We start from the raw sequence: 25,585 nt of genomic DNA, 5'->3' as shown, positions 1-25,585 counted from the left end.
TGTGTTCATTTTGCTATTCTAAATGCTATAGGTTGGAAAATAAATTTTTATTTGAGCTTCTTAACAATCTTTGGTATCTAGTTGCCTGTGCATTTGAAAATGTATAGAGAAAGTTAGTTATTAATTTTGTGATGAAAGATCCAGTAGCTCTTTATTTTTTTAAAATATATTTCTTTATTGATTTCAGAGAGGAAGGGAGAAGGAGAGAGATAGAAACATCAATGATGAGAGAGAATCATTGATTGGCTGCCTCCTGCACACCCCACACTGGGAATGGAGCCCGAAACCCAGGCATGTGCCCTTGGCCGGAATCGAACCTGGGACCCTTCAGTCCGCAGACCGACGCTCTATCCTCTGAGCCAAGCCGGCCAGGGCCCAGTAGCTCTTTAAATAAGACATAATTAATTGCATGAGTAGATGGATTTTTTTTTTTTCACATTATAACATTTTTATTTATTTTTCAGTTACAGTTTACATTCAGTATTATTTTGTATAAGTTTCAGGTGTACAGCACAGTGGTTAGATAATCATATACTTCACAAAGTGGTCCTCCTGATATTTCAAGTACTCACCTGGCACCATACATGGTTATTACAATATTATTGACTATATTCCCCATGCTGTACTTTATATTCCTGGAACTGTTTTGTGACTACAAATTTTTAGTTCTTAAGCCTTTTTTACCTAGCCCCGGGATTTTTTTTTTTTTATGTCAGTGAGCTGATTGGGTAGTTAATAAACATTATCTGATGTGTTGATTTGAAATTGTGCAACCCTTCAATATCATACCTTTAATCACAAGTGGATTAAAGTTGTCAAAATACAAATATAAGCCATAGGCCATCCTATATGATAAAAGCCTAATATGCTCTGTGTCCAGTCTTCTGGTCATCCATTCAATCAATCAAAGCATAATATGCTAATGATATGCTAAGGCTGCTCAACCGCTCACTGTGACGTGCACTGACTACGAGGGGGCAGACGCTCCGACCAGTAGGTTAGCTTGCTGCTGGGGTCCAGCCAATTGGGACTGAGCAAGACAGGCCAGACACGCCCTGGAGCCCTCCCATGGTCCTTCCCCTGCTGGCCAACCTCCCGCATCCCTCCCTGGCCCCAATCATGCACCAGTGGGGTCCCAAGGCCTGGCCTGCGTCCTCTTGCAATCCAGAACCCCTCAGGGGATATCGGAGAGCTGGTTTCGGCCTGTTCCCACAGGCCAAGCTGAGGGACCCCACTGGTGCACAAATTCATGCACCGGGCCTCTAGTAAATAAGGTAATGGGCTAATATGTTTACAATACAAATAACATATATAAATCAGTAAGAGAAAAAAACCTATATTCCAATGGATGAGAGGACAGAAAGGAACAAAATAAAGAAATAAAAATTAATATAGTTCCCATTATTCACTTTTTTAATTAACAAAGATCTTTCCAAAAGAAAACTAAATGCTGATAAAGTACATTACAATGAGTGTTCATATACTACAGAAGCATAGGTTTGTATAGCCCAGGATGTATTAAGAGATGAGATTTAGTAATTAATACCCTCTGACCCAGTAATTCTGGTTTTATTCATTTGTATTAAGAAAACAACCCCAAATAATGAAAAAGCATTGTGTGCAAGTACATTTGTGACAGTGCTATTTATTTCTGAAAATTAGGAATTATTTATAGGCCCAACCATAGAGGAAGAAATAAATCAGTTCTAACACGTGCATTTAAAGGAGGATTGATCCTTACAAATATTGTGAAAATGGGGAAATGCTGTGTTTGAAAAAAGCAGAAAAGATAAAATTAATATACACTGTAACTTAAGTTATATTGAAAAGTATATTAAATAGCTACAAAGAAACATTTTGTGTATCTGGGTGCTGAAATTTGATGTATAAAAATATTTTTGTTTTCTATCTTATAGTTTATCATTTCTTTAATGTACACATTTAGACAAGAGGAAGCATAGTTTCATGTTAAAGAACATAGATTCATTCTGGTTTTAACTACCCATATTCAGATATCAGCTTCACCTCTTATTAAATGAGACTTAAGACAACTAAGTTTCTGTTCTCTTTCATCTATAGAATAGGGATGATAATTACTATTTCATGGTTATTACGAAGATTGAAAAAGCAAAAATGCACAATTAACTGTTGATTCTTTATAAGTACTCAAATAACTGGGATAAAAGTACTATTGTAAAAAGTGTATATTTGTCATGTTATAACAATTATAAGACTTGTATACTCTGACATTAATTTTTCAAAGGAAACAAGAACTCTGGGGCATTAAATTAAAATTTGGGGGGTTTCTAGGCAAACATAAAAACAAAGAACTAGAGGACCACGTTTTTAAAAATTGTAACTGAAATAGTTTTTTGAGATAAGTGGCCTCTTTTCTTTTTGTAGGCCCCTTGCACGTCATGGGCTACTTGTGAAAGTGTTCATATACTTTTCTTGTGACTTCCTGGCCTGCTTGCTCTTCATTCACAAAGTAGCAGTTAGCAGTAGAGAAATAAATCTAGTAAAGTAATGGGACCAAGAGAGGTGGAATAGTGTGTGTGTGTGTGTGTGTGTGTGTGTGTGTGTGTGTGTGTGTGTGTTGGGAAGTGGGGACGTCTGTATAGCTGAAATTGTTACCACAGATTTCTTTCCCTTCCTCTTCTGTGCCTAGTGTTGATTTTTCAGTTATTCTCAATCATAAGGGCTGCTAGTTTTATTAGACTTAATGTTCCTTCTATCTGGGTAGCTATCTTTTAAAATCATTGAGGTGCCATTTTAGTGAATTTGATTATATCAGGGTATCTAGGTTTAATGTTTTAATGATTCCCTTTTGTAAATGGAATGTATGAGCAAGCAATTCTGCGAAAGACCTGAGTCTTGTGTGTAAAAATAATTTTTTCCTCCTTTTTCTTTTGTTAATCCTCACCAGAGGATTTTTTTTTCCCATTGATTTTTAGTGGAAGGGAGAGGGGGGGGGAGTAAGAGAGAGACAGACAGACAGACAGACAGACATCGATTGGTTGTAGCACAAGTATGTGCCCTTGACAGGGAATCAAACCTACAGTCCTTCAGCGCTCAGGCCAACGCTCTAACCACTGAGAAATACCAGTCAGGGCAATTTTTCCTTTAATGTAGTCTGCTTTCAAGGGCCATAATTTTGACTCAAATTTCTCTCCACTTTGACTATATATGTTAGATATCTAAATATATTGAAAACTTAAGCAGATAAATGTGCCATAAAGCCTCTTTGTTATATGTTTTTAGAACTGGAAGTGACTATGGGTTATGACACTAATGAAAATGAATATATACAGATGAAGATGTATACGTAGGTGAAAAATTAGTTATTTCAGTCAAGAGTCTATGCAGGTTGTAGAAATAGGAGTTAGTCTCTTTACAGTGAAAGAAGGTATAGTGCATTATAAGGCAAAATTAATTTCCTGCGAATTAAAGGAACTAAATAGTATACTAAGAATCCTTTTACCAGGTCCAGATAACCACCACTCCAGCTTCCTTTCCTGGAAAGAAAGACAAGTTATTTCTTTAAAATGTATCTTTTAAAATAGCCTTATTGAAATGATCGGAATTGTAAATAAAGAAAATTTGTAGCCCTAGCTGGTTTGGCTCAGTGTCTAGAGTGTCGGCCTATGGACTAAAGGGTCCCGGGTTCGACTCCGGTCAAGGACACATGCCCCAGTTGTGGGCTCAATCCCCAGTGAGGGGCGTGCAGGAGACAGCCGATCAATGATTCTCACCACTGATGTTTCTTTCTCTCTCTCTCCCTCTCCCTTCCTCACTGAAATCAATAAAAAATATATATTAATAAAAAAAATTTATAACTGATACTGTTTTGGTAGTATGTCTAATTTTAGGTGACGAATCAGTTGTACTCTAATTTTAGGTGAAGAATCAGTTGTACTCTTCCCAGTTTGATAGGCTAGACAAGTTTCTTCTTTTTATAGTCAGTAATTTCATGAACATTCAAAAATCTATAACTCCCTGTTGTCATTTCCAGGAAATACATGAAATCTTTCCTAATTGCTGTTAGGATGTTCTGTGCTTGAAGAGGGCATCAGGTGATACACCTGACAATGGGAAGAGAAGATGTTTTGGGAATGCCATCTGCCAGAATTGTGGGCAACAGGAATGAAGAGTCAGAAAACATCTTTCCTGATGTTTTTTATTTTCCATATATTCTTAAGGCAAGGAAATAGCTTTTTTGTTAAACTGAATGATAAAGGGCATGTAAACTTTTTCTTTACCTCTCAGAAGCCCTTGATCTCTACAATATAGATTTGATAGGAAAATGAATAAATCCTTTCCTGCTGAATTGATGTTTTGGGAGTAAAGTGGGATCAGAATTATTATCTCTTACTGCCAAACATTAAAGCTGAGTTCTGTTAGTCTCAGAATAGAAGGATTGGGATTTATTTCAGTATACCAGAAGCCACTGGATTTTATGTAATTAGTGGCCTTGGCTTCCTTTTTACATTCAATAATGAATACATAAATTAACAACAAATTTAACAGAGGAAATTGTACTATTGAGATTTTCTGCTATATTCCAGGTTGTCACTGAGGAAATGGCTTAGATGAGATTCTAAATCGTCACTGAAAAGAATTTGAGACTTTAGTAGAAGTATATTGTACCCTCTGTAATAAGTATGGCTAGCCCCATTTGAGGGCAAATACTAGCCTTTATGTTCTTGGACTAAATTGTTTTCAACTGAAAATGAAACAAATCCATTGCATCTAAATGTAATATCTGCCATTGAGAAAGCAGTGATTGTTGGATTTCATGTTGGTTATTTCTGACTAAGAACATTCAGTAGTGTGGTTTCTTTGGAATTTTGAAAGCCATTTATTCCTGAACATGGGCTTCTAAAAAATGAAAGTTTATGAGCTCTGAAAAGTGTCATTGGTCTGGGATTTGGAAGACCTGGATTCTAATTTCACTATAATTACTCACTAATGGGACATTGGGCAAGTCACTTCACCAGCCTGGGCTAACTTCCTTAGGGATTTAAGCATAGAGAAATCTTATAATCTTTGTTGATTACTGTAACTATAAAGTTAGGTAGAGCTTAACAAAGCTGCTAGGCACTGCAATATAAATAGATTCTTAGAATTTTCTCATGTGTTGGCACCTCATGTTTCTTTGAATTCTTTGCTTTTATCTTTACTAATTTATATGTTTTCTTCATTCTAGTACTCTTGTCCATCTGTTCTCTGTTGTGTGATCCTAATCCAGATGATCCTTTAGTGCCTGAGATTGCTCGGATCTACAAAACAGATAGAGAAAAGTAAGTATGGCCACCAGACAGAAATGTACCTGTGGTAGGGTAGAGATGTTTGTGACTCACATCTTTCTTAACTAAGGGCTGGGTATGGATCAGATATTTAAAATGAAATCCTAATACACTCACCTGGGGATAGAAAAGAGGAGTATTTGCATTGAGTATCATTATATGTAGATGACACTGATACTTTCTATTGATTTGAGAGAGAGAGAGAGAGAGAGAGAGAGAGAGAGAGAGAGAGAGACATTAATATGTTGTTTCGCTTATTAATGCATTCATTGGTTGGTTTTTGTATGTGCCCTGACCAGGGATTGAACCCACAACTTTGGTATATCGGGCCAATGCTCTAACCAACTGAGCTTCCCAGCCAGGGCTGGTATTATCTCTTAATTATTTCATATGACTCCTACTGTCTCAGCAGCGGTCACCAGCCTTTCGAACCTCACAGACCCCCGTGAGGTCTGAAAGGTTGGCAACAGCTGGTCTAGAGAAACTTTTCTGCATTATATTTTCAACAGTTTTATGTCTTCTTGGCTTTTGATATATAACTCATTTTGCATCAAGAGCCCTTTTATCTTAGGTATTTGAAAATTAATGGGGAAAGGAAATTGTTTTTCTACCATTTGGTATATTTTTAAAAAAGAAAGAGAATAAATGCCACCAGACATAAAAACCCAAAATTTCCTTCAAAAAAATAAAACTTAATGAAACTTAATGTAGAATTTACATATTTTAGAATTATACTATGAACTATTAAGAATGGTCAGGATATCCAAAGAAATAGTAACTAAAAGTATTCTGATCTTTTTCTCTTTTTTTGGTATATTCATTAAAAAAGGAGGAAATAGATGGGGAAAAGTGGATAATTTTCTAAAGTTAAAATATAAAGAATTAAAGATTTATTTAAATCCTTCTGGATAAGAGAGGCATATAGATACAATGTTTGTGTGTGTGTGTGTGTTTTCTTGATCTTCACCCAGGGGTTAGGTTTTTTAAAATTATTATTAGAGGAAGGCAAAAGAGTGGGGGGAGAGAGAGAGATAAAGAGAAAGAAAAACATAAATTGGCTGCCTCTTGTACTCCCCCCTCCCCCCCCCCCCAGTTGTGGACTGAAACCGCAACCTAGGTATGTGCCCTGACCAGGAATTGAATCTGCAACCTTTTGGTGTATGGGACGGCACTTCACCCAACCGAGCCATACCAGCCAAGGCTAGATACCATATTTTTAGGTGGGGCATTGGGGGATTGTAACAGCAGTTGGTTATTAGTTTAGTTTTGTCTGTATTTAGGTCTGAATAGTCTCTGTAGTTATGTATTTCTGGCTGCATTCAGAATAAAATTAGATCATGCTTTTTTCTATTTGTGAATTTATGCAAATACATTTCTTTTATTGGAGAACCATTTTGTCAACTATCTGGAATTGTGGGCATAACAAAAAGGCATTTCCTAAGCCATTGTGGTTGTAATGTTCAGAAGAACTTGCCTGCATCCCTTTTTATTTATTTTTATCATTTTTTAAATATGTGTTTGTTGTTTATCCTCACCTGAGGATATTTTTCCATTGATTTTTAAAGAGAGTAGAAGGGACGGGGAGAGACAGAGAGAGAAACATCGATGTGACAGACACACATAAATTGGTTGTTCCCACATGGGCCCAAACCAGGGTGGGAATCTAGCCTGCAACCGAGGTACATGCCCTTGACTGGGAATTGAAACTGTGACCCTTCAGTCCATGGTGCCAATGCTGTGTCCACTGAGCCAAACCAGCTAGGGCTAATATGTTTTTATTGATTTCAGAGGAGGAAGGGAGAGGGGGAGAGAGAGAAACATCGATGGCCTCCTGGAGGTCCCCCCCCTTCCACCTCTGCTACTGGGAATGGATCCTGCAACCCAGACATATGCCCTGACTGGGAATTGAATTGTGATCTCCTGGTTCATGGGTTGACACTCAACCACTAGGCAACACTGGCCGGGCCTGCATCCCTTTTTATTTTTTATTTTATTTTATTTTTTAAAAATATATTTTATTGATATTTTTACAGAGAGGAAGGGAGAAGGATAGAGAGTTAGAAACATCGATGAGAGAGAAACATCGACTAGCTGCCTCCTGCACATCTCCTACTGGGGATGTGCCTGCAACCAAGGTACATGCCCTTGACTGGAATCGAACCTGGGACCTTTCATTCCGCAGGCCAGTGCTCTATCCACTGAGCCAAACCGGTTAGGGCTGCATCCCTTTTTAAATCAAAGAATTGTAGAACCTTTTGGCCTCCTTATTTTACTATTAGAATGTTCTTCTGGAGCAATAGACCTATTCATTTTAGAAACCAAATTGTTAAAATACATTCTGCCAGAACTAGTGATTTTATTGAGGCAGAGGAAATTATTATATCAATTTAATCACTATAAGTATATGATTTCAAGAACCATATAATGTAGAAGTATATAGTTTGAAGAACTCCAAGTAAATGAACAAGAGTTAAAGATCTTTCCTAGAAATAAGTCAAGCAAGTGTAGAATAAGGGTGTGCCAGCAAATGTTAAAATTGAATCAGAACCCTCTATTACAGTGGTTGCCAACCTTTCAGACCTCACGGACCACCAGTAGTCTGCGGACCACCAGTTTGCAACCGCTGCTCTATTAGTAGCATTTTCAGGACATTGTTTTTCTCTTAACAGCTTTTTTCTCCCACTATCATTAAATAAATTAAAAATTTGGGGTAAAAGGTGGTTTTACTTGAATGTACATTTCTCCTCAAGTTATGGGTGTATGTTTGTTTGTTTGTTTTTGCTCATCCTTACCGGAAGATATTTTTCCCATTGATTTTTAGAGAATGGAAGCATGGTAGGGAGAGGGGGTGGGGGGAGAGAGAGAGAGAAACATCAATCATTTGTCTCCTGCATGCGCTCCTATCAGTGCTGGGGTTTGAACCTGCAACCCAGGCACATGCCCTTAACTGGGAATCGAAACTGAGACCCTGTGGTGCTCAGGTCAGCGCTTTAACCACTGGGCACACCTGCCATGGCACTACATGGGTTTTTAATAAAGCACACCAGAGAGGATAAAAATGTTACTAAATGGGATAATGAATGATGCCTTCTAACTGACTTCTCACCTGTGTTAAGCTAAGCTTCTCTTTGTGTGTACAGGTACAACAGAATAGCTCGGGAATGGACTCAGAAGTATGCGATGTAATTAAAGAAATTATTGGATAACCTCTACAAATAAAGATAGGGGAACTCTCAAAGAGAAAGTCCTTTTGATTTCCATTTGACTGCTTTCTATGAGCCCACGCCTCATCTTCCCCTGTGCACATGTTTACCTGATACAGCAGTGCTGCGTGTTGTACATACTTCGAACAACAAATAGAAATACTGTACTTCTGTACCAACATTGCCTCCTAGCAGAGAAGTGTGTATGTGACAAGCCAGTTCTTCAGACATAACCTAGGTGTGAGACTAAAAGCTTTCCTATTGACTTAAATTTGGATAACTGCAAGTTGAGGGGTGGTGGGTATGTTGTGTGCTTGGATGGGAAAGAAAAGCTCCACTGACCTATAGGAGATGTTTTTTAAGTGGAATCCTTTTAAACTCAGATATGAAAAGCAAGGCGAAGAACATGAAGCTGTTTCTGTATTCATTTTATGCTGAAGGACCTACGTCTTAGGTGAAAGTTATGACCAACCAGATTAAAATCTACCCACATCCTGTATTTTAAGGTCTAAGTTTAACTGGATTGGAGCTATTAGTATATAAAGTGTGATGGGCTTTGTTCCCACCTCTTACATTTCCCCACCCTTTAACCCTCGTCCTTTCATCCCCTCTTTCTCTCTTCCATATTCTTTGGTTTGTATGTGGTTTCTCAGTTAATACATAGCTAATAGCTCTTATTTTTCTTATGTTTTTAACTACTTAGGTCTTTCTGGATGTAAGGGTGAAAATTCATTTGATGGAAATACTTGTGTATATTTAAAGACCCAGTTGCTCCTCTGGAGCTTGTACGTTCAAGAATGATTAATCTGTGTAATAAACTGATTACTACAGTCATTACATATAATTTTGTGTGAATAGGCTTTTTGATTTTAAGAACTTTATCTAGCTGAGATTAGTGGTGGATTTTCCCCTTATTCTTTAAATGTCCACTGCTTTTCGTTTTCATTTATACTGGTTGCATTTTAAAATCATGAAACAATTCCAGTTTACATAGTAAAAAGGATATCTTGAAAGTAATTTTACTGAACAAGATAAGGGCATAAGCTTAAAAGCTTTTCCATGAAATTTATATGTGTAGTATTCCAGGAACATGACTGTTAAACTAAGAAATTTGCTTTATTAATGAAACCAAGCTGCATTTCACCAAAACCTTGTGACATTCCCTTGGTACATAGGACATAGAACAAAGGCATTGCTATTTGGTAAGTTAAGCTTCTGTGATTGTAAAAGAGCAACATTGACCAAACCTGGGAAACATGAGCACAATCTTGTATTGGAGGGTCTTCATAATTACTTTGCACTAACATTGCAGGATGTTCATTCCATTTTAAATTGTACTGTATGTGGCTTTTTTGAAGTCTTCCCTTGACTCTAGTAAAATGTAGTTTGAAACTTGTAAACAACTGTGTTTGCCAGAAACATCATTCGTGTGAACTAGGCAAGTTACCTTTTTTCCCCTCCTCCTAATCTAATTGTAAACCTGGCCAGCCTGAAGGCCATGGCTGGTGCTCACTAGCCATCAGGTTCTTTCAAATGCATCTTTACACTCTTGCACAAAAATTGAGGAATAAATGTCCACTGCTTTTGGTTTTAAACTTGTTCAACTTGTCTTATCTTCAGTGTCACTATTCTCCCATCTCAGAACTAAAGTGTGACATAACCTGAAAACTATTAAAGTGTTGCATTTTAGCTGCTGGCTACTTATTAGTATTTCTAGCATTCTTGACCTTGCAAAGAAGGTTTGACTGTTAACAGTTGTGGTGAAAGGAGTTAAAATTGAGCTCTAACTTAAAATTATCCTGTATTCTCATTATCGTGGGCAGGTGGGAATTCATCAATTTTTGACTTGCTATTAACTATATTGTTGACTATGGGTCAGTTGCACACATCCTGAAAGCTGGTTCTTTGTTATCTTAGCTGCCAGTTCATTACTATTTATTAGGTCAAAATGTAAATATTTTTACAAAAGTGTCCGTATTTTTTTAAGTGCTAAGTAAGACATTATCCTGGTGTGCAAGTTTCTAATGAAAGGGTTTACATAGTCATAAACATTAGACCCTTGAATGCAGTTTGGTTTTGCTCATTTGAGTATGGAGCTTATTTGGTCCAGTCCATATATATATATGCCTTGGTCAGAATGAAGGCTTAGTCAGGGAGGCCACCTTCCCCACTCACCAAACAAACAAACAAAAAAAGTGTCACTCAGGAGGGTTCTCACATTGCTTTTTACAGGAGTGTCTCAGCTTTATCACATGTGAAAGCTTGTTTGCAGTAACCCTGATTAGTGAGGCAGTGGTTATAAGGGAATGTCAATTGTATGGTTCCCTTTGCTTTGCTTTGCTTTGCTTCTTAATTACATAGAGTGCTGGGTCAAGTTATAATTGGAGTAGTTTCTTTTAGTGAAACTACATGATTTCAGATACTTACATGCTCTGTTATTGGCCAGTGGTCAAAGTTAGCATTGTCCTGCTGGTTTCTATACTTTGGGTAGTACAAAGACTTGGAAGAAAGGCTGTTGAGGTAGGGAGTGGCAGGGAGGTCTATAGAGAGAAGGATATGGTGGTGGTCAGAGAGAGGGATTCATGTTCTCTGCCCTGATCTAGCAATAGAGGCAATCATTGTACTTCCTACTGCTCCAGTATTACACTTTTTGAGTCATTCTTTGCCTTAACAAATTATTTTGAGCCCTAGGTAGATTGTCAGGAGAGATGAATTATTTCTACATTACAGTTGTAAACTGTTCCTTGTTTGCAATTAAGGTGAAACTGTGGGTTTTGTTTCAGTCTGCTCTAAGGTACCCCTTAACACCTGGTGGCGAGATTTTAATAGAACTTTCTTCAGTTCCTGGGTCTTCTGAATTATGAACATATATTTTCTTATTACTCAGAAATAAGCATCTTTATTGCCCCTGCAGAAAATAGTCACCAGTGTTAAGGACCAATTACCTCTTGATTTCATTTGTGAATACTCTTTATTTCAAGTGATGATGGGTTATTTTGGTGGGTGTGATATTATATAAGAGAAAGCAGATTTTTAATATGAAAATAACTGTGAAGGTAGTAGACTATCAAATATTCATTCATACACATCTAAGGAGAGAAAATAGACCTTGGGGACATTCCTGGAGGCTGTTCTCTATTTAATTTTTCCTTATATTGTGTATGCACTTAGATGAAAAGTGGCTCTAAGTTTGCTACCCGACAAAAGCCTTTCTTCAAAATCTTTTTCTAATCATACTAAGCCCTGGCTGGTGTAAGTGGTTAATATTCAGGCCCTCTGACTATTTCCAGGCCAATTCCTGGGATGGGCTTAGAAATATGAAAACTGGCCATGGGATCACTTTGCCAGGGTTAATATTTATAATATTCATTCCCCCATTGTTGCCATATTTTATCTTAGTTAATATAAGTGGGAAAGTTCAAAAGCTGGGACTACTAAAACCTTAAGGCCTTGGGTCTCAGTGGCTGAATGTATAAAACAGTCTTCGCCCTTTCTCTGTTCCTGGACTGAGGCAGAGGCAACATTTTTCTAAGTGGTCACTTTTCATCTTTGAATTATTTGTGGAGCTGCACCTCATTGAAGGCAAAGTATAATCTGCCTCTTAGCAGATGTAGAGCTATGAATATCTCAGCATCAAGACAGCAACTTAATAGTTTTGAATTGAGTGAGGTTTTTGTTTTTAACCTCCTGTATAACTTACTGGTAGAATGCCTTTTCCAGGGCTAGGGCTCATGATTGCCCTACGGTGTACTCTGAAAGCAAATGGTGAAGAAGCCACTAAGTGCCTGGCCAGGTCTCTGGTAACTGCTGTCCAGGGAAGAGCCGTGGCAGCCTTGGTAAATGTGCGGTGCATTCTTTTTCAGACTTTGAAGGATATGAGTGGTGGTAGCTACCATTTTTCCAGGAACCGATCTCTCCTTGCCCTGAGTCACTTGTTCTCCTATTGAGTTTCTTCCATAGTACTGAAAAATCTCGGCTGTTTATTAAAGGGTTCACTCTTGCCCTAAATTGTAGGACCCCTAGAGAACAAGTATGAGTAGGGAGGATTTAGTTTTGCTGACCTCAAGACCAACCACTCCCCAAATCGCCAGCTTTCTCAGCGTTGACGTTTTCCATAAGAAATTAGGGTAGCTTTGGAAGCTCCAAAGCTTGGGGCTCCCTTGGAGGTTTTCTAGACCCAGGTCACACATACAGCCTGACCCAGCACCATCTCGGGTGATAGCAAAAGCTAGGCTGCCTATCTGTTAGAAGGGGCATCTGAACTTCCCCCAGCTAATTAGAGGCAATACTGGTTAGGTCTTTCTCAGCAGTTTCCCCTACCTCCAGTCAGCATCGCTGCCATCTTTGAAAGGTGTGAGTGCTTGCAGGGTTGTTGTACTGATTTGAGGGGAACTGAACTTGTTTCAGAGGACACCCAGGACTTCAATGTGACAGAAAGAACCAGGGGACTAAAGCTTTTTCATCCTTTTTGGAAGGATGGCTCCAGGTCATCTCAGTCTATCCCTCCTCTGGGAAAAAGGGCATAAGAGAAGGGGTGAGGGGAGATTATGGGGTAGGTACTGTTTCCTTGAGGGTAAGATCAACCTCCAAGCTGGATAGAAAGGGTACTTTCTTTTGAAGTTTCAGGTATAAATTTTGGGGAGAGGGACTTAGTGACGTTTCTTCTGACGCACTGTGTCCCTGGGTTTATTCTTGCTTATTCTGCCCCCACACCCACTGACTGTAGATATAGATGGTTTGGAGTTTCTGTGCCCACTGATGGAGAGGATGTATTTGAAGTACATTTGCTTAGAGTGGATGCTAGTGCTTGAGTGGCCAGCAGAGGGCAGTGTTGACCCACAGCTGTAACAACCGTGAGGTGGGTGGTCAGTAAATCCACTTGGATAGAATCTGAGAGGGGCTTTTTGTTGGGGTGTGAAGGCCTGTTTGGGCTTGACTTTGTTCACAAGTTTATCTTGGACTGGATGGGTCAGTGCCTACCTCAGGAAGGCTCCATCATAGGCTTAGTCAGAAAACAGGTTAGTATTCTAGCCTTAAAGCCTGCCAGAAGAAGTGTCAAACTGCCAGCCTTCCTCTCCCCTCCTCATTGGTATAGCAGCCATATTCTTGTGTGTGGACAGGTTAGTAGGGTCCAGACCAGGACCTTTGCCCACTCGTCTGCAGGTTGCATGAGGGCAAAGGTCTGTCCATTGCTTTATGTGAACAAGGGGACTCATATGTCTGGTCGCTCTCTGCCAGGTGCTCACTGTTGCCTTTTGCCAGAGGAAGGCAGTCCCTGTGACCCCAACCAACTTAGCCCAATTTCATTTGCCTGCCCACTTATTCTGGGCAACCAGAACATGGCTTTTCATACCCTGAGGGATGGTGGCCTAGGGACTGGAGTAACAGAACTGGGGGCTGGTGATAAAGCCTAGGAAATGTTCTTGTCCTTTTCGGTCTATCTTATGTTTTGGGGCCCCGGGCTCCCCAGTCTTCCAGCCCAACAGCTGTGAGCCTCCAGAGCCACTACCCATAAGCCAGCTGCCTCTTCTTGGGGAATTCTTTGAAATTCCAGACTTGGCCATCTGGGTATGCAAATAGCTCCAGATCTGCTGAGTTCGCCAAGTGGCTGTATCCCAAACAGAGCTGTGAGAATTAACCCCCACTACCCCCAGATGGGGAAAGCTGCCTTGGGGCTGTTGGTGCCTGGAACCCAGGCTTTCACCTGCTGAAAGATTCTTAAGAGGGGAGGGGGAGAGGAGTCCTGGAGGCTCCCAGAGCCTGCTCTAGCTCCTAACTTTATAAGAGGTTTTATATCCAAAAGATGGGTTGAAAGACTTTCTGGAGCAGAAATTCTGGACCTAAGAAAGTCTCTGGAATAAGGAAGAAAGCCTTGGGTCTAGCCCAGCCGTGGGCAAACTACGGCCCGCGGGCCGAATCCGGCCCGTTTGAAATGAATAAAACTAAAAAAAAAAAGACCGTACCCTTTTATGTAATGATGTTTACTTTGAATTTATATTAGTTCACACAAACACTCCATCCATGCTTTTGTTCCGGCCCTCCGGTCCAGTTTAAGAACCCATTGTGGCCCTCGAGTAAAAAAGTATGCCCACCCCTGGTCTAGCCTGTCTAGAGAAGTGGGGGGTCCCTGCAGGGAAAGCTAGCTTCTACCATGCCATACCCAGGCAGTAGAGCCGTGTTTAGGCAGCCCAGAGTAGGGCCAGCAGCCTGGCCCCCAGAATGCCTTGCTCTCCCCCTGGCCTCCCCTTGGGGCTGGTTATCTGGCTGCAGCAGGAATGTGTGCTCTGCGTAGGGGGGGGGGGTTGGGGGTCAGGGTCAGGGCGGAAACCTGGGAATGTGGACTGCCTGCCCCTGTCCCTGTTGGAGGGAGGGAGCCGTGGAGAATGTGGCTGACAGGCCTCAGGCGTGGGAGAGTGTAGGCCCCTGTGTGTGTGTGTGTGTGTGTGTGTGTGTGTGTGTGTGTGCGCGCGCGCGCTCGCGCGCGCGCGCGCGCAGGGGGGGCTGCTCGTGTGTACAGGAACTTGTAAGAGTGTGAGAATTGTGAGCATGAACATTCCTTAGTGTTTATGCATATGGGTGTGAGCCTAAGCTGTGTAGCCTTTGAGGAGCAGGAATCAAGTCTGGTTTTGAATTACAGGCCCATGACTTCAGTTGTATATTCTTAAGCAACTAATTTATTTCTCCTTTACTTGGTTTTCTCATCTAGAAGATATCCCTCCTTCCATCCCTAGGCAATGCTTGGTGGAAAATGTCCTTATCAAATTAAAGGGTTGTGGCTGTGGATGCTTATAGGTTAAGGGAGGTAGGCATGGGCAGTGGGACATCTTTCCTGGGTTCCTGTACAAGCCAAAGATTTGCTTCTCTTGGAGCAGGACCAGCTCCTGGGACACTCAAGGACCCTAAGCAGGCTGTCCAGGCCCCTTTGGGACCCACTTGGCAAGGCTTGTAAGTATCCGTAAGCAGAATGAGTAGGCATTTGGATGGATAAGCCTAACCGTCCTGTGTGACTGTGACCTTGCCCAGGGTCTGTCTGTCCATCTGCTTCTCTTGGGCGACAAAGGGGAATCCAGCTATCTCTTTCAGTAAATAAAAGCCTGAGCTGGTAGTAGGAAGAGTTGCCTCCAGCCATGGAGGTTAGGGGGTAATATGAAGGGAGGCCAGACTTCCCCCATTTGTTTCCCAGACCTACCTAAAGGATGAGAGTAAGGATAAGCCATGGATGATTTATAGCATTGCCTACAGCCCAGGATCCTTACATCCCATCCTAGGTCACAGGCCACCTAGTGGACCTACAACTCTCCCTGGTTAAAGTGTGTGTGTGTGTGTGTGTGTCTTGGATCAGCAGGCAGGATTTGGGATCCAGGTACATAGTGTTTAAGGAATTAGCTAAGGTCACAACCAGGCAAAACTTGGGAATCTTGGAAGTTTTTCCAGATGAAACCTTAATAGGGAGCTCCCTGGCTGCAAGGGATTCCTGGAAGCCCTTGGGGAGGACCCAGGCCTTAACTGGAGGAAGTGGCCCTACACTGGAACCACAGGAGTGGCCTATAAGGGTGTGTTGAAGGAATGATCATCTGGCTCTGCGCCCATGCACATGCACCACTGAGAATTGAGGTTTGGAGGGGGCGATGGCTGAGATCAGGAGCTACTCCTGTTTCAGGGAGTGTGTTTTTTTCTGAGGGCTCTTGAACTGATGCCTCAGTTTATGCATGGGGAAATAATGGGTTACAGAGAGTGACTGGTTAGGGATGGTCCTTAGTAAGTTTATGTGGGAGGTTCTGGGACCCTATGTAACTGGATCACTGTTGGGTGGGAGGTGCTTTGTGTTCTATGACTTTGTGAGAGTGGCAGGAAATAGGGTCAGTAGCTATGTACCTGGTAAGAGATTGGGGGTGGTTTCCCCATCAAAGTCCCAGAGAGTGTGTGGCTGTTCTGACTTTACTAGGTGAAGTGATAATGTGTGGCCACTATGTGGATGAGTGCAGCAGGGCAGCCCCACACAACCATACCGTTGGTCACACTGTCACACAACCAGTGAGTTGTGTTTGTGACACTTGAGTTAGGTTTTCAAGGTGTGTGTAATGATAGATTATTATGATATGTATAATAATGGTAGATCCCAAGACCCTCTGTGTTTTGAGCACTTACCAGGTGCCTGGCCCTGTGAGTTAATGCTGGTTTGCCTGTGCCACAGTATTTGTTTATTGTGCCATGTTATACAGGGTGTCCCCCAAAAATGTATACAGATTTTAACTGATCGCTCAATTTTGAAAATGAAATGTATTTTAATAAACACTGCCGTTATAATATTCAAAGTGTATGTATAGCCTTAGCTGGTTTGGCTCAGTGGATAGAGCATCGGCCTGTGGACTGAAGGGTCCCGGGTTTGATTCCGGACAAGGGCACATGCCTGGGTTGCAAGCTTGATCCCCAGTGTGGGGCATGCAGGAGGCAGCCAACCAGTGATTCTCATCATTGATGTTTCTATCTCTCTCTCTGTCTTCCTTCCTCTCTGAAATAAATAAAAATACATTTAAAAAACAACAACAAAGTGTATGTATACATTTTTGGGGACACCCTATATTTGTGTTAGGGCAGTGGTCGGTAAACCGCGGCTCTTTGGCTCCTTGAGTGTGGCTCTTCCACAAAATACCACGTGCGGGCGCGCACGTACAGTGCGATTGAAACTTCGTGGCCCATGCGCAGAAGTCGGTATTTTGTGAAAGAGCCACACTCAAGGGGCCAAAGAGCCGCATGTGGCTCGAGAGCCGCAGTTTGCCGACCACTGTGTTAGGGGATATGAGACAGCTGCCTCTGTGTCTTAGTTGCGGGGGTACAATTTGTGCTGTGTGGTTCTGTTGTATACTTGGGCTCATAATCTTGTGTTGCCAATATGGGGCACCATTGTATTGTTGCATAGTATGATACCCATTTGACAATGTTTTGTTTTGTTTTTAAATTGTGGTGATGATGTATAATTTGGCTGTGTAACTTTTTTGTTTTGTTGTGTGACTTTGTTGTGCAGCCAAAGTATATAACTCCCTTCTGTTGTGTGGTTGAGACCAGCTAGTGGAATGTATGACTCATTTTGTGTCCTGGTGATGTAGGTGTCTGGTATAGGGTCATCCATTGTGGTATGAGGCCCTGTTGTGGTGAAGTGAACTGGTTGTGTGATAGTGTGACCAACTGTATAGTTGTGTGTATGTGACCCTATTGTATGTATCCACATGAACCATTTGTTTGACCCCAGTTGTGTTAGACTGTTGTGGTGTGGTGTAACTCCTTGTGGTGAGTGTGCCTCCTTTGTGGTGGCAGTGCCCCAAATTGGTGTTTCCCTATACAGATTGTGTGTCTGTGTGACCCCTCTGTGCTGCTGTTCCCCTTTTTGGGTCTATGTGTTGTTTGACCTCAGCCCCCGTCGCCCCTCCCCCTCACTGTCCGCCAGAGCCGTGCAGCAATCGATCGCCATTGATTGTCCCTGACGAGCTGCTCCACTTTCCAGCCAATGTCAGGAGGGGGGGATCTCCGCCGCCCTGGCGGTGTCATTTCCACACACTCCCTGGGCTGCTGCCAGTGTGGGCGCCGCCAAGAGCAGGCATGGATTGCCCAGAGCTTGGACTGGAGTGTCCATCCGGTCCACACCACCCGGACAGCATACCGACCCTTGTCTGCCTGGCCTGCACCCAGGCCCCTCCCCTTCTCTGGGTGGGTGTCTGTTGTCGCCACACCAGTTTGGGCGGGGCCTTGGGAGGGGGGTGCTAGTCCAAGTGCCCGCCTGGGTGGGGGCGATGCGGGCCTTTTCTTGCGGGTGGAGGCTCAGGCCTGCCAACTTTGCTGTGGCCCAAACAGATGCTAATGATTTTCCTGGAGGCTCCAGTTATCTCTGGCCTCAGCCAGCCAGAGTGCAGGCCTGGGCGGGCACAGACTGCTCCCCACCCCCCTCCTCACCCTCATGAACACCTGGCCCCAGTGGACAGTAGGGGTCACAGGCTGCCCAAGGGCAGCCCCACACAACCATACAGTTGGTCACACTGTCACACAACCAGTTCATCCCACCACTCTGGCTGTGTGGGAATGTTTGCTCTCTGTCCACCCAGTATGCTATACTGTATCCTCTTTTGAGCCCCTTCCCAAAGCCGTTGCCACCCACCCACACAGAGAAACTGAGGCTGAGAGAAGCGTGGCCCAAGGTCACAAGACCCTTTGCCTGCTTGGCTGAGTGGGTCACCCTCTCTTTGAGCCTTCCCTGGTCCCCCATTGCCCAGGGGCCAGAGTCAGTTTCCAGGCTCCCCGTGGAAGTGCTGACGTGGCTCTGAGCAGCTGTCTGGGGCCAGGAAGCAGGGCAGATGTCACAGTGCCCAGGGGAGGAGGTGGCTCCATGGGGAGGGTAGGCAGGGCCTCTTGCCTGGCTAGACAAGTTTCCTCCCCCTCCAAGCCTGGTTGGCTGTCTGGGGCTGGGGCACAGCCATGGGCCAGGCTGACCTGCCTCCAAATCTAGCTCCAGCTCCTCTGTGTGGCTGCTGACAAGTGTTGCAACCTCTCTGAGCTTCCTTCCCTGTCAAAGGAGAATAATAGCATCTGCTTTGGATAGGTGTGAGCCTCAAATGAAAGCAGAGATGTACAAAGCCCCCAATCCCATGCTGGATACTCTGTTCCTGCTCAATAAATGTCAGTTATTATTGTCTTTGCAAGTGAGAATTTGGTGTGTCCAAAGGTAAAACTGGGTCCTTAGGGTACCAGCTGGCTTCAGAGGTCATTCTAGCCAGCCTCTTGCCTTGCTGCCCCTGGCCTTCTGCATTTCTCATGCCTGTCTAGCTTTGTTCCTTCTCATTGAAGTGTCAGCCCCCCTCAGCTCTGCCTGTTGCCTAGGTGTCCCCAACCACTCCCTCTTATCGGTGTGGTTCCCTCCTATCTGGCCTATACATAGGGTCCCTCAAGCAGCACAGCCCCCTGGGAACAGCAATCGATGGAGCGGAACAGCGTCCCTGACAGATGGATCCACGGAAGCTGGGCTGCTTCAGCAGAGCTCCCTAGGAAACCAGAGACAGGAACTGAGCCACCATGACTGCCTCCTAAATAGAAATGGAAGGTGATAGGAAAATGAGGAGGCCAGAACTTCCAACCAGCCACAGGTTGGGCCAGCCCTCTGGGAATGGGAGGGGCAGGGCAGCCCCTATTTTTTTCCATAGGCCCAGAATCCTCTTGGGGAGAGGGCTCTGTAGAGCTTGCCTAGTGGATGGGATATGTCTGAGTCCCTCTCCATGGGCAGGTAAAGAGTTTTGACAGCTCTCCCACACACACATTGTGGGCACACTTGTAACAAACCCAGAGGTTGGTGGGTGGGTAATTGAGCAGGCAGGTTGCACACCACATTCCGCAGTCCACAGGGACCTTTGAAGCCAGAATGGCAGAAGGACCCTCTCTGATTGTGGGGTGGGAGATGATGAGCCTACTAGTCCCTGTGTATATGTGTAAAATACGCCTTGCCTCCTACTAGTCTCCCAGATTAATCAGGGAAGTTCTTCCCAAGGTTTTTCAACCTCGGCACTATTGACATTTTGGGCCATTTAATTCTTTGTCTTGTGCATTATAGAATATTTAGCAACATCCTTGGTCTCTACCCATTGGATGCTAGTAGCAGCAGTTGTGACAAACAAAAAACGTCTCCACACATGCCTCAATATCCCTTGGGAGGCAAAATCAATTATAGTTAGGAACCATTGGTCTAACATGAAGACCAGCCCTCTAGGTTGGGGGGGCAGCCAGGAACCTTGGGAATGCCAACGATCCTCTGCAGTGGAGGGGAAAGTTTCCAAAACAGCCCTGTTCCTAAATATCTCAGGCCCAGGAGGGCGAGAGACACCCTTTCCCCTCAGCCTCCATGGCCCCAACTGCCAGGTTGGAGGGAACTATGCTTGCCTGTGATGGCAGGGCTGTTGGTGTCACTGCTCAGCTGCACCAGGCTTGGTGCCAACAGCTCACTGCTGGACTACACAGCATGGGGGTGAGGGAGCGGGTGCAGTCATGGGGGTACTCAGCCTGCCTGGATGCCCTTCTGTCCAGCCAGCTTGAGGTGAGCGGAACCAGCATGGATGATCAGCCTCCTCTCTTCCCTTGGTGCCCTGGCAATGTCTGCTGGGTAGGGGTGGGGCTGACAGGCCTCAGAGCCAGTGGGGGCTACTGCCTAAAGTAGAAGGATTATAGACACAAGTCCAGCAGGCTCAGCCAGCTGACAGCTGGGCCACCTGAGTGCCAATCTGTCCCCTCCAAGAAGGGGGTGGGGGTGGGGGAGAGAGAAAGGCACAGTGGGCTGGCTGCATGGTCCCTGAGTCCCCTATCCCATAAGTCCTTGAGCCAGACTCCCTCTGGAGTCATCGCCTTCCTTTTCCTGCCCAAACTGGCAGGTAGGCATTGACGTGAAGGAAAGTTCTCTAGTGTACAGTCTCACTGCTGGGAAATCCCTACTTATGTCTAACCTACTTCCTTTCCTTCTATAGCATCTACCCTATCCTGGCCTGCATGCTCTGGCCCCTGAAGAGTCAGAGCACAACATTTTAGTTTCTGCGGCCAGAGTGAACCCTTAACTCTAGTGGAAGAGAACCCTTATCCATGGGGAGATTCAGTCAGAATACAGGCCAGTGGGTCTCTCTGTGGGTAGAGGGCAAAACTGAAGGAATGGAGAGAGGCATTGATGCCAATTGACAGACTAAGGCCCACAGAGAGCAGGGTTGCCCCAAGACACATTGAACCCAGCCCCGGTCTAGGGGGCTCCCAGGGTGGAGAGGAGGAAGTGGCTGGGAGGTGGGCAGTGGCTTTGTAACCAGAGATGGGCCAGGCTGGCTGAGGTGGCAGTTTGGGGCTGGGGTTTAAAATAGTGCCTCGGCCTGGCCAGGATCGGGTTCGGGTCACCCACAAGGCAGCGTGGCCACCACCATCCGGCTCGAGTTTCTTGCTTTCCTTGATGATTTGATGGAAGCCAGGTCTATCCAGGCAGATGGGCCTAAGGAAAGGGGTCTAGGCACTTGCCATTATAGTCCCCTCACCAGGCTCTGGCCCATCTCCCTTCTCCACACCCACTCTCAGGGGACAGATTGCCCAGTCCCTCCTGATTTTCTCCCTCCACTTCAATAAACATTTAACACCAACTGGGGACCAGGCCTTAACCAAGCATGGAGATGCATAATAAGACCTTGACCCTGTCCCAGGCCCCAGGAGTCCTGGCCTCCAAGATTGCACAGAATTGGGAGGGTGATCAGTATCCATCCAGGATCCTCCATGTTTCACTAATGCCCTGGCCTCTGAAAGCCCTAGGCATGGGGAAAGCAAGGAGCAGAAAGACCCCTGCGGGCTACAGGACAGGAGGGTTAGATCTCAGATATACCTGCGACCAGAGAAATGTAGGTGGCTACAATGGGGAGGGACAATGTTCTCTTAAGAGCTAGTGATCATCCTTTAAAACTGCCCCCTCAACCCCCCCCCCCCACGCCCCCCGCCACAGGGGAGGGGGCTCACTTCTCCCAGTTTTCCCTGGAGAGAGGAACCAAAGGAATGACTTGCCCTCTTCCCCAAGGGCAAAGCCCTGAGATACAATTTTGAAAGGGCATTCTGGTCCTTCTGTGTCTAAATAGGGCACCCACTTCCTCGGGCTGACCCAAGAATTAGGGAAAGGGGTCCCCTCTTTAGTTTTTCAGGGCAAGTATGTAGTTCTTGCCCTGCTACATCCCATTATGCTACTGGAAAGGGGAAAAGCTCCTTGAAACACTAAAACGTTTTCCTTAACCCTAATCCCTTCTACTCCACTCTCCCTTACTAGAGTCTCTGGGCTCCTGGGGGCAGTGGCTCCTGGGGCCTGGCAAATAAGCCATGGGTCTGAGTGGGAGGAGGTGACACTAGAGGCCAAGCGCCAGCTCAGGGCCAGATCTAACGAGCAGTGGCCAGCCCTCCTGACAGAGCTCACATATATATAAAAAATTGTCTTGTGTATCTTAATGATTTTTCAACAGTCCCTGATTGAAGCATGCCCAATTTAGCCATGCCGTAAGTAACTTTTTATATTTCCTCAGGGAATCATTTCACTTATGAATCTTTTCTGAATCTGCAATCTTGATTAAAAGTTGAATTTTATTTATTTATTTTGTCTCCATCTCTTCACTTCTGAGATGCCTCCCTAGCGAAAAGGGTGGCAGCACCACCATCAATCCTCCCTCATTAACTTGTCTGGGGCAAGAGAATTCTTACTGGGGGTCTGGGGAGCAGCAGCCAGGCCTCCCCTGTGGTAGCACCTGGGGGTATGTGACCTAAGGGAGGGAAGATGGCCCAAAGGAGAGGCTCACAGAGAGTGGTGGGGGACATTGCCAGTCTCCTGCCCACTATACTCCCCTACCTACCCCATATCAGACCCTCCCCCACCCCAGCACACAAACCCTACTGAAGCGGATTAGCTAGCCCATTTTGCCTTTAGGGTGTCTCCTCACCTGTAGTTTAGCAATTTGAGGAGACAGAGAACCCTTCAAGGATTCAGCTTGAGAGCACTAAATTGGTTAAAATCCTGGCCTTGATCCTGTACAGCTGACCCAGCTTGGGTAAGTCACCTCTCCTCTCAGAGCCTCAGTGTCCTTATCTGCAAAATGGGAATGTGATTGCTAAACAGATTACTAAGCAGGTAAAGGGTTTACTTAGCACAATACCTCTAGAAAGGCAGCCTTTATTATTTACCTTGGAGGATCCCAGCACCAGGAAGGAGGGTTGGAACAATGCTAAGGGTCCTATCCCAATTTTGACCAGTACCTAGTTCTTTTGCTCAATCCATTCATTATGTAGTCCTGGTGACATTCCTTGAGGTAGAGTGGGTGGGCCTGGCATAATTATCTCCTTGAGGAAAATAAAGGTCTGATGGGGTTGGTTGGGACTTGCCTAGGGGCTGCCCTAAGAGGCTAAGGTTAGAGCTGCAGCAGGAAAGCTAGAGGGCAAACTAGGGTGAGAAGCTCTGAACTTAGAAGTGCCTTCCCCATAGGCACCCTCCCTGCCCCTCTTCCCCCATAGTTGGAGGAGGGTCTTGCTCAGGTGCTGGGACCTCTGGCTTTTACCTCTAACCTCTGACTTCTGGCCTGGGGTGGGCTCTGTGAGAGCCAGAGTCGCAACTGGGGGTGGGGCCCAAAGGGACAGGCAGTGGTGGCAGTGAAGGTGGCAGCTGTGGGAGTTAACGATTTACGAGGGGCCCCTTCCTGAGGCCTCCCTCCCAGGCCTGGCAGGCAACCCGTGACTTCCCAGGCGGCTAGACACAGAACCAGTCCCGCCAGTTCAAAGAGCAGTTCATTCCGGGCCCACCCCCAGGCACTGTCTGAGCACCCCATTCTCAGGAATCTGAAGGGGAAGGCAAAGTAGGGGCTGGTGCGTGGAGTCCTCTGATCCGAGGAGAGAGGCTCAGGTCTGTTTTCAAAAGTCCCAGTGTGAGGGGCATTTACCACCCTTCCCTGCCTTTTGAGCCTGGTCTGTAAGGGGAGGCTGAGACTCACCCCTTCAACTTCAGCAAGCCTTCCCCATACCACCCCACCCTAGCCTACAGGTCTTGGGTAGGACACTTTCAGGCCTGGCTGGCTTCTGGATGCCCAAGGCACCCCTCCCTTTGGGCCTGGTCTGGGACCTCCAGGTTTGGGACACTGTGCCCTCCCCCAGGCCCTATTAATTTACCTCTAGGCTCCTCCCTCTTCCTGACAGGGAGTGGGTGGGCCCTGGAACCACAGCTTTGGCCTCTGGGAACACGCTGTCCATTCCTATAGGAGAGACAGTTGAACCATGATTGTGCATAGAAAAGTCCAGAGTTACTGTCAGGGACAAGGCGCCTCCTGCGTCCCTCCCACCCCCACCCCAAACTGCCCCCACTCCACAAACAGGCTGAATTCCCTGTGCCTGGCAGAGATTGGGGCTATGTCTGGTTGTCTGTGGCATGTATGTAGCTGTGCCTGGCCTAGGGGAAATACGAAGTGTGAATGTTGGCCTGGTCTCTGCTACCTCCCAGCCTCACCCAGTCATTTTGTTCTGGAACTGGAGTCCCCCTCAGCTCTCCTCCCTTCCCCCCTGTTTACATAGCTCAGGGCCAGGCTTGGACCACAAACTAACTTCTCAGGAATGGATGAGCCTTGGCCTCCTAAGAGACCTGACTTTTCTGATTTTCCCCTCTAGTTTCACAGCTCTTTTGTCCCTTCAAAGATCATGGGGGCTAGAGTAGGAAGATTTAAGGACTAATGGCACTTATGTGAAGGCTGAGACCCCAAAGGCCCAAGCCTGTGACTTTTCCCCTGCCCATGTTTGCACTCCCAGGCCTGCCCTGGGATTTTGGTTGAAGTAATACAGTCCAGTGTGACTCCACTGAAGACTTACTGTCCTGAGTCAGGGCTCCAGATGACCCTGCTCCCATCCTCTGTGATACATTATGGGGGTGGGGGGTGAGACTGGGGCCCAAGAGGGGTAGACATTAGGCCAGGCTCTGGATTGGCTATCTTTATTGGACACCGTAACTCCTATGCTTCTCTCCATGCAGCCATTTCCCAGTCATTGAATGTTTAATCAATGACCGACATTAGCTGATAAATGGCAGTCGTGGAAAAGGCAGATCCCTCAGACAAGGCATGGATTTAAATCCTGGTTTTGCTACTTGGTAACCTTGAGCAGGAGTCTGAGCCTGATGATTAAGTAAGCATATACAGTGGGGCCTTGACTTACGAGTGTCCCGACTAACGAGTTTTTCGAGATATGAGCGGTCTCTTGGCCGATTTTGTACATGTAGAGCAATTAATGTGATGCCTGACATACAGAAAGTTCTCAGAAGATGTTGGCTACAATTGTTATTAGTGGTACCTACTTAGTGCCCAGGCTCCAGACCCAGCGCAGGTAGATTTTCCCTTACCCTCAAAGAATTTTCATGGGTGGTGGTAATGAGGGGGTGGGGAGACAACTAAGCAAATAAAAGCTATTTTTGTGCAGTGTGGTCACTGCGGCCATAGGAGGGAACAGATGAGGGGCCCCAAAGCCTGGCCACAGAGTACAGTTCAGTGCATGCACTGCAAAAGCCCCTGA

The 25,585-nt window shown here is 44.9% G+C and overlaps 1 protein-coding gene across 1 annotated transcript in view; it reads left to right on the top strand.

Moving 5' to 3' along the window:
* UBE2D2 (ubiquitin conjugating enzyme E2 D2) overlaps positions 1–10,209 on the top strand; it is a 46,079-nt gene extending 35,870 nt beyond the window's left edge. The window contains exons 6-7 of the mRNA XM_070414859.1: positions 5,207–5,300; positions 8,447–10,209. Of these exons, the coding sequence (XP_070270960.1) occupies positions 5,207–5,300; positions 8,447–8,492 (140 nt within the window). The 3' untranslated portion in view covers positions 8,493–10,209. The remainder of the gene's footprint in view (positions 1–5,206; positions 5,301–8,446) is intronic.
* Positions 10,210–25,585: the final 15,376 nt, after the last annotated feature.

Source organism: Myotis yumanensis, unplaced genomic scaffold (genome assembly GCF_028538775.1).
Source record: "Myotis yumanensis isolate MYYU_CA2020_CCGP unplaced genomic scaffold, mMyoYum1.0.hap1 SCAF_5, whole genome shotgun sequence".
Taxonomy (NCBI): domain Eukaryota; kingdom Metazoa; phylum Chordata; class Mammalia; order Chiroptera; family Vespertilionidae; genus Myotis; species Myotis yumanensis.
This window is presented reverse-complemented; position numbering and strand designations above follow the sequence as displayed.